The sequence below is a fragment of the Physeter macrocephalus genome, unplaced genomic scaffold (genome assembly GCF_002837175.3).
Source record: "Physeter macrocephalus isolate SW-GA unplaced genomic scaffold, ASM283717v5 random_371, whole genome shotgun sequence".
NCBI classification, from domain to species: domain Eukaryota; kingdom Metazoa; phylum Chordata; class Mammalia; order Artiodactyla; family Physeteridae; genus Physeter; species Physeter macrocephalus.
The window spans coordinates 12,051-19,757 of NW_021145636.1; the positions used below are offsets into that span (position 1 = coordinate 12,051).

Here is a 7,707-nt window from a genome sequence, read left to right on the forward strand (position 1 = left end):
GCACTCACAAGGTCCTCATTCCAGTCCCTGCCACCTCAGGACTTGCCCTGCGGACAAGTGCTGATGGGGAAGCAGCCACCACCTGTCACTCTCCTGGGACAATGACAATGGGCACCACTTGCCCTTAAACTTCTGGCTTCAAGGTCCTGCTATGACTCAGGCCCCAGCTGGCCCTGGAGCAAGAGCACCGGCCCCTCCTACGCATTCATTCTCACACTGAGCCAGGAAAGGCTAGACTTGACAAATCTGACTCAGCCTCCCTTGAGTGGGACCCCTGCCTGGTGTGTCCCCTTGATCACCTAGGGCACATTAGTGATGGCTTCTGAGAGGATCAAGCCTGTCCATCACATCCAGCCCTGCATATGCAACCTGAGCACGTCATAGCCCCTTCACACAATGTTACCCCACCTTTAAAGTAGACATAGCAGAAGAAGAAACACACACACACACACACAACACAGCATTGTCCTTTCCCCTTCCTCCATTTGTGCAGACTAATAAGCTTCTGTTGGGGAGAAGTGTAAGAAGGTGCAAATGTGATTCACAGGTACAGCGTTCTTGTTATGTGATGGAAACTGATTTCCCAAATTCACTGTGGTCCTGGAACCACCATCTTTGAACTCTCCAGTCGGGGCTTCTCACAGACACATACACAACACATACACAGATAGCCCTTCAAGTTGGGAGAGTTAAATTTACCAGGGCACTGGGGTAACCAGGGCTGTTTATGTAGGAAGGAATTTAATACCAAGAGTAAGAAGGGACAGTGCCTAATAGACAACCAAGTAGTCCTTCCCTAGGCTACAACCCCATACCCCCATGGGCCCCCACTATTACCCAAAGGAGGGAGGGAGGGGAGTAGTAGGGGCTGGAGACTCGAGGAGCATCCATTCTGAACACAGCAGTAGCCTGGCAGGTGGTGGTCCAAAAGGAAGGCAGGGAAGAAGGAAGGAGAGTGTCTTTTGCCTTTCACCCTACCTCTTCCGTGGGATCCAGGCCACTGTGAGGCCTGAGGGAGGTACCCGCAGGGATTGGAAGGGTCAGGATGGGGACCACCACAGCAGAGAAGGCAGAGGTTGGGCATTACAGCCAGATAACAAGAAGGAGACGACCATTTTATTTTTCCCTGGGACGCTGGCGGCTCCGGGTCTGACGCGTCCCCGAGGCTTTCTTATGCTTCTGGTCCAGCACCTGGGCCATGTAGTTCTCCTGCTCCTTCTGGATCCGGAAGTCAGACATGTGATTCCTGCAACGGAGCTGGCTGGGCATGGGCTGGGAACAGCCCAAGGGTAGGGACCAGAGGTCTGGCTCCCCACTTCCATCAACAACCCCCAGCCTGGCCTGGACCCCTCACCTGAAGGTCTCTTTCTGCTGGCTGATAACTTGCTGCAACTCCTTAATCTTATTCTCTTTGCCATTAAGTATATCTTCTTGCTTTATAATGTGAGACTCAATTTCTGTGGGGGAGAGAGGCAGGGAAGAGGAGTGGTTCCCATCCCATGAGCTCCTTCCTGAAATAAGGCATTCCCTCAGGGGTCTTTTCAGAACTTGGCTCCCCCCACCCAGGGGTTGTCCAAGAGTAGTTGCTAATACCTTCGTAAGAATGAGTTTATTATGGAGTCATGATGGGGTGGGAGTGGAGGGCACAACATCTTGATGAATGTGTCAGTGACTTTACAGCTCTATTCTGGACCAGGTAGCTCACATGAGGGCAGGCAAGGGCTTTTGGAGAGAGATGGTCAGCCCTGCCCCAAAGCAGGAGGATGAATGGCTCCTGCCCTCAATTCCTGCAGCTCTTTACAGATATCACTTCCTTGGCGAGACCCTTCCTAGTCTAAAATCACAACCCTTCCCAGTACTTCCTATCCCCTTTTCCTGCTTTATTTTCCTTCTTAGCACTTATATCTCACAGACCATACATTTTGCTCATTTGTCTTTTCCTCTACTAGGATATAAGGTCCACAAGGACAAGGATTTTTTGTTTTATTCACGGCTTTAACCCTAAGGCCTAAAATAGTACCTGGCATGTACTAGATATACAGTACTTTTATTTGTGGAATGAACAGGATGTCCCCTGGGCCTTTAGGTCTTAGAAGCATCACCTAGTTCAGTCATTTCAATCCAACCAGACCTACTGAGGACCAGCTGGATGCCCAGCCCTGTGTTAGGGCTTCAGGGGAGAAGACAGGATCCCTATTCCACAGGGCGGGTGGGGAGGACCCAGGGAGATAGTGGTGGCAAAGCTTACCCCCAGATTAAGCGCTCATTAGAAGCAAGCGTAAGTTTTGTGTCTTGGGTTAAAATCCAGTGCGGCTGTAGGGATCTGGGGTTGCTTCATTTACATAATGTCCCTCAGGGAGTCCTGGAAAATTGTGATCCTCAAAGGAAGAAAATCCTACTGCTTTTAAAGGCTGGACAAAGATTAACTAGAACATAAGCTCTGAAAATGCAGAAATACTGAAGCAGTGAAGGTTTCAAAAGAGGAGATCTGATAAAAAGTTAAGGCACACGTTACAGAGAGACATGGTGAAGGAAAAGAATGAAAACATGGGCTCACTGGGTCACAGGACCAGGACAATTGAACCTCCTTCCCCAGGTCATCCAGTGAATCCAAACTGATTGCTTGTGAAGTTCTTATGGGGAAAAAAGTATCATAAATGTGTTTGAATCTTTTAAAATAAATGAGAGCTAAATTTAGAATAAACGGCACCCAATGAGAGAATGGTTAGAAAAGCCTTTTGAGAAGAATAAGGAACTATGTAAGTGTAAAACTGGAACCATGCAAAGGGAGGTAGGGCGGGTGGGAGACAGGTCAGGGGGTAGCTCAGGTCACCAGATCTCAGGTGAGGTCTTATGCCCTACAGGAGGAGTTCAGGACATTCTTGGGGGAGGCAGCCAGGCTCCTCCCCGTGACTCACACACCTTCCACAAGCAGACTCAGAGCCCCGAGGCCCTGGCTGATCGCTAGGAAATGTCTTAGAGGAAGGGCCTCTAGCAGCACCAGGAAAGAACCCTAGGTTCCTTTTAGGGAAGTGGGGTATGTCCAGGGAAAGGGGAAGGACTAGGAGACCAACATCCTTGGGTATGGAGGCACTAACTGCCTGTTGGGCTCCAGGAGGTCCTAACAGGAGCTCTTTTTATTTATTTATTTATTTATTTAATTTCTTTTATTTTTGGCTGCGTTGGATCTTCGTTGCTGCGCGTGGGCTTTTCTTTAGTTGCAGTGAGCAGGGGCTACTCTTTGTTGCGGTGCATGGGCTTCTCATTGCAGTGGCCTCTCCTGTTGCAAAGCACGGGCTCTAGGCACGCGGGCTCAGTAGTTGTGGCTTGCGGGCTCTAGAGCGCAGGCTCAGTAGTTGTGGCGCACAGGCTTAGTTGCTCTGTGGCATGTGGGATCTTCCCAGACCAGGACTCGAACCCATGTCCCCTGCATTGGCAGGCGGATTCTTAACCATTGCACCACCAGGGAAGCCCTAACAGGAGCTCTTGATCAAACAACCATAAGGCTTGTTAGTCCACTTGGCCAGATCAAAGATGCCTGGCATCTTTCCAGTGACAGTACTCACCAGGGGAGAGAGAAGGCTGCATTGGTGGGTAGGGGGTGCCCAAGGCTCCAGGTGGGGGCCCATCAGGAGAGACAATGAACAACTTTTGGTCTTGAATTCTGGCCTACTCAAAATGAATGTTGTAGTGAATGAAGGAAATGTTGTATATGGAATTCACATCTACTTCTTTAACTAGGTAAGGGGAGTTTAGCATTCTGGGAAAATGAAAGGGGGTCCTAAGGTCGCAGGACACTGGGTAGCTCACTGAAAGTGCCCCACAACTCAGAGCACCAACTGAGTCAACAAGTGGCCACAGGCATCTGCATAGAGCAGAGTTGAAACCTAATGGCCCACAGACATATTTTCCTTGGCCCATACAATAATTTAAAAATTTCTAAATCAGTTGCCAACACTAAAAAGTCAGAAAAGCTTCCATTAAAATGTGGTTTCCAGTTTCTTTTTTAAGGATCTGACAGTACTGGGCCCCTATTCCCACGGCAGAGGTGTTAGGCCCTTGAGAGGGGGCATAGTTCTCCACATTACCACAGTCCCCACTCCTCCTATTGGGTCCCCAACACTGAAACTAAGGGTCAGCTTCCACACAGCACTGTGCTTGCTCTGTTGTTCCTCTGGTAACAGAGTTATAAGTACACTATTTCTAATAGTCCCCAAAAGTAGAAAAACAAAAAGGTGGACTAAGAAGGTCATATGTTTCAAGAAAATGGGAGCGACCCCATTCCTTTATGGCCATGAAGAATACTGTACACCAACTACTTCCCTCATTTCCGTGGCCTGCCTGGTCCCTGAAGGCATTTGCGAAGGTGTGGCCCACCTGGGCTTGCCTGTATCCTCAGCCAGGGACAGAAGTTGGGGTGAAACCCTGTTCTGGACACAGGCACTGGGCTGTTAGGGAAGAGCCCACGTATGTAAGCATGGGAGGGAGCGTGGGCCTCCCGCCTACCATTGCACTTGGTGATGAGCTGGTCCTTCTTGCTGGACTCTTGCAGAGCTCTGCTCTTGACACTGGAGAGCCTGAGTGAAGAATATAAGAAAGGGTGGGAAGGCTGATGGGCAGATGGGACCCCCAACCGTTCCCCCACTACCAAGGCCCACTCACGCCTTTTCAAAGGCCAGCTTCTCTTTCTCCAGCTGTTTAGACAGCACCTCTACCTCTCCGAGGGCAAACTGCAACTTCTCCTCTTCCTTGGCCAGGAGAACCTTGGTCTTGGCATGGGCAGCTTTCTCTTCCTGCAGGGGCAGCAGCAGTGACCTCATTACCCCAGGCCACGTTGGGTCTCCTAGGCTCCCTTAACCAGCCCCCTTTCTCAGAAGGGCACATAGAAGCCAGGGTACAGGAAGATTCTGTCCTTACTATTGGGGCTGGAGGCTCTCAGAGGCTAATACTCAATGACTCTACCCAATCACAGGGATCCTGGGAAATGGGGGAAGCTTAGAAGCTGACAGAGGCCATCACTTACCACCAGTTTTTTCTCCACTGCCTGGAACTCTTCTTTACTGACAAAATTTTCGTCCTGGAGAACCATCTGCAACAGAGCCTGGCTCAGGGAGGGGCTAGGGTGGTAGGGGTTTCTCTAGGGACCAGGACTGAGGATAGATAATGGGATGCCCAGGGCACCTAGGATGACACTGGGGCCCAGGGAAGGGAGAGTTCATTCCACAAGATTCACTGATGCTCAGCTCTACATCCTGCCCTCAAGGAGCAAGAAGTCTCATGGAGAAGACAGCCCATGGCCACCAATTCTAACATGGTGTGTGCTATGATGGAGGTTCCCAGAGGAGGCCCCTAACCCGGCCTGGGGAAGGGTCAGAACAGCTTCAAGGGAAGGGGATGTCAAACTGATATCTGACTGCTAAATAGGGGTGGGCCAGAAGAAGAGGATGGAAAAGAAAAGTGTTCTGGATGATGAGAACACATATGCAAAGGCCAGCTGCCAACAGAAAGACCTGGGTACCTAAAGGTATGCAGGTAATTCAGTGTCCAGAGCTGCATACTACCGTTAAAGAAATAGATGTGAAGTCAGTTTTATGTGTCCCCACCTTCTTACCCAGGTAAAAAACAAAACAGAAAAACCGTGAACTCCAGTTGGCCAGGATTTTACCATGCCTGTCCATGTAATCTGTGGCTCCAATGCTTTGCACCCATGAACGGGGGTTTGATCAAAAAAGCAAAAGCAAAGGGACATAAAGGGGTTGGAAGCCTTTAAGTCAACATGTGAAGAGCCAATTCTGTGCTTACTGCACTCAGCATGGGGAGGGGATTCTATAATAGGAAGGATGTTATAGTTAGTCTGCACACAAGGGCCTTGGCAAGTCAGTGAAGTCATCTTCAATTAGAAATGAGGAAATTGGGAATTCCCTGGCGGTCCAGTGGTTAGGACTCTAGCTTTCACTGCGAGAGGCCGGGGTTGGATCCCTGGTCAGGGAACTAAGATCCCGCAAGCCATGTGGAGAGGCCAAAAAAAAAAAAAAAAGGAAAGGGGGAAACTAAAGCTCAGTGAATAGATGGGCATATCTATCAGGCCCTGCACAACCAGTCAGAGAGTAGGAAACAACTTGGCTTTGACTAAAATTCCCTGGTAAATATTCACGAGGCACTGCCCCCTTTTGGCTCCACCTCTACCAGCCTGAACACATCTGGGCCCCGCCTCCTAGTGATGACGCCATTGGCAATGTGCTCTCGGCCCGCCCCTAGCAACGGGACAGGTCTGGCCCCGCCCCCACCACTTAGGCATCCAGTCCGGCATCCCCCAGGTCTTCTGGCTGCGTACCACGTTCCTCAGCTGGTGGATCAGTTCCTCCTGAGACTCAATCACGTCCCGCAGTTGATCGAAGGCGAGACACACTGATCCTGACCCCCCCTGCGACCACCCGACGGGCGTCGCCATCTTTCGCCCCCGCCAGCTCGTTGGAAATGGCTGCCGTGGCTTGCCTCCCCGCTGACGCCCACCAATGAGAATGAGACGCCACAAAGCACCCTGGCAACCAGGGGCGGGGACTTCCTTTGTTTGCAGGGATGAGGCCCGCCTCTTAAAGGAGCCGCTCTCTTAGAGGAGCCTCCTGGGGAAGAGAACCTCCAACACCGTTAGTAATTTAAGTTTATAGGGAATTTGAACATCTATTATATGATATGTTTCTCACGCAGTCCTGAGGAGCGGGCAGGGCCCGGCTTATACTTACTGTAAGGGCTGAGGGGCAGGCAACACTCAGACACCAGCCCTCACCCTTCTCCCAGGGCCCATTAAACTGCAAGACCCTGAAGCAAGGGTCAGCTGAGACAACCCCTGTATATTTAGCTTCACATGTGTCTTTATTCCACTCTAATCTCTAAATTTCCCGCATAGTATGAGACTCCAGCCTCCTGTGATCTTTATTCCTCCTAGGAACACACTTGGTACTTAGGGGGCCTGAGCCTAAACAATGAAGGGAAGCTCAAGAATAGAAAAGGAGAGTGGCTTCACCCAAGATAAGAGTCTTCACATTCTGGTACCAGGCTCTGGGCAGCCTGAAGAGCCTGAAGATATTAGAACTGAAGTCAGGCATGAAGGAGACTTGTAAAATGGAGGCAGGGAAGTATAAGGTGATCACACATCCCCACCAATCCTCATTGAGGGCTTATTATTTTAAAACCCAAATAAGATTACGCTCAGACTATTAGATATTAGCTATTACCACAGCTAATATTTATCGAATATTCACTATTTCATGACACCATTATGCCTTATTAGTGTTATTTCATGTGATCCTCACAATAACCTTGTGAAGTAGGTTCTAATGTCCACATTTTACAGATGAGAAAATGCAGGTGCTATGAGAATGAATAACCCAATAAGCCAAGGTCACCCAAGCTAGTGAGCCTTGGAACAGGGTTTTGACAGAGGCAGTCTGATTCCACAGTCCATGTTCTTAACAATGATGCTGTGATGCATTTTGGTTGAACATAATGGATTCTGAAGTTATGGAATTTGAAAGCCCCAAGTAGGAAATGACTATGTTAAGAAGGAGTTCAGAAAAAATGTTGTCGATGACCACAAAGGGAAGTTGAAATTTCAGGTCAGCCATTTAGGCTGCTCTCCTTAGCTGCTTAGGTGCCTCTTTTCAGCTGGATGTTGTGATCTGACAAACATGGCCATTCCTGTGGCTC

The 7,707-nt window shown here is 49.6% G+C and overlaps 1 protein-coding gene across 5 annotated transcripts; it reads right to left on the minus strand.

The window, feature by feature from the left end:
* Positions 1-674: 674 nt before the first annotated feature.
* On the minus strand, positions 675-6,646 carry SPATA24 (spermatogenesis associated 24). 5 transcript variants are annotated; one of them, XM_028485240.2, is made up of 6 exons: positions 6,335-6,638; positions 5,024-5,089; positions 4,663-4,793; positions 4,507-4,577; positions 1,355-1,457; positions 675-1,257 (listed from the first exon to the last, which is right to left on the minus strand). In XM_028485240.2, exons 1-6 carry the CDS (start codon positions 6,449-6,451, stop codon positions 1,041-1,043), a joined length of 705 nt encoding a protein of 234 aa, XP_028341041.1. In that variant the 5' UTR covers positions 6,452-6,638; the 3' UTR covers positions 675-1,040. The 5 variants fall into 5 exon arrangements, with proteins under 5 accessions (XP_028341041.1, XP_007114760.1, XP_028341042.1 ...); XM_007114698.4 differs by having other exon boundaries at positions 675-1,246; positions 6,335-6,527; XM_028485242.2 differs by having other exon boundaries at positions 1,036-1,261; positions 6,335-6,635.
* Between the last annotated feature and the right edge of the window lie 1,061 nt (positions 6,647-7,707).

Coding starts and splice junctions, on each gene's coding strand:
- SPATA24 (XM_028485240.2), bottom strand. CDS start 6,451: ATGGCGACGCCCGTCGGGTGGTCGCAGGGGGGGTCAGGATCAGTGTGT. Junction 4,794..5,023: donor CAGTGGAGAAAAAACTGGTG/GTAAGTGATGGC, acceptor CTGCCCCTGCAG/GAAGAGAAAGCTGCCCATGC. Junction 4,578..4,662: donor AAGCTGGCCTTTGAAAAGGC/GTGAGTGGGCCT, acceptor TTCTTCACTCAG/GCTCTCCAGTGTCAAGAGCA.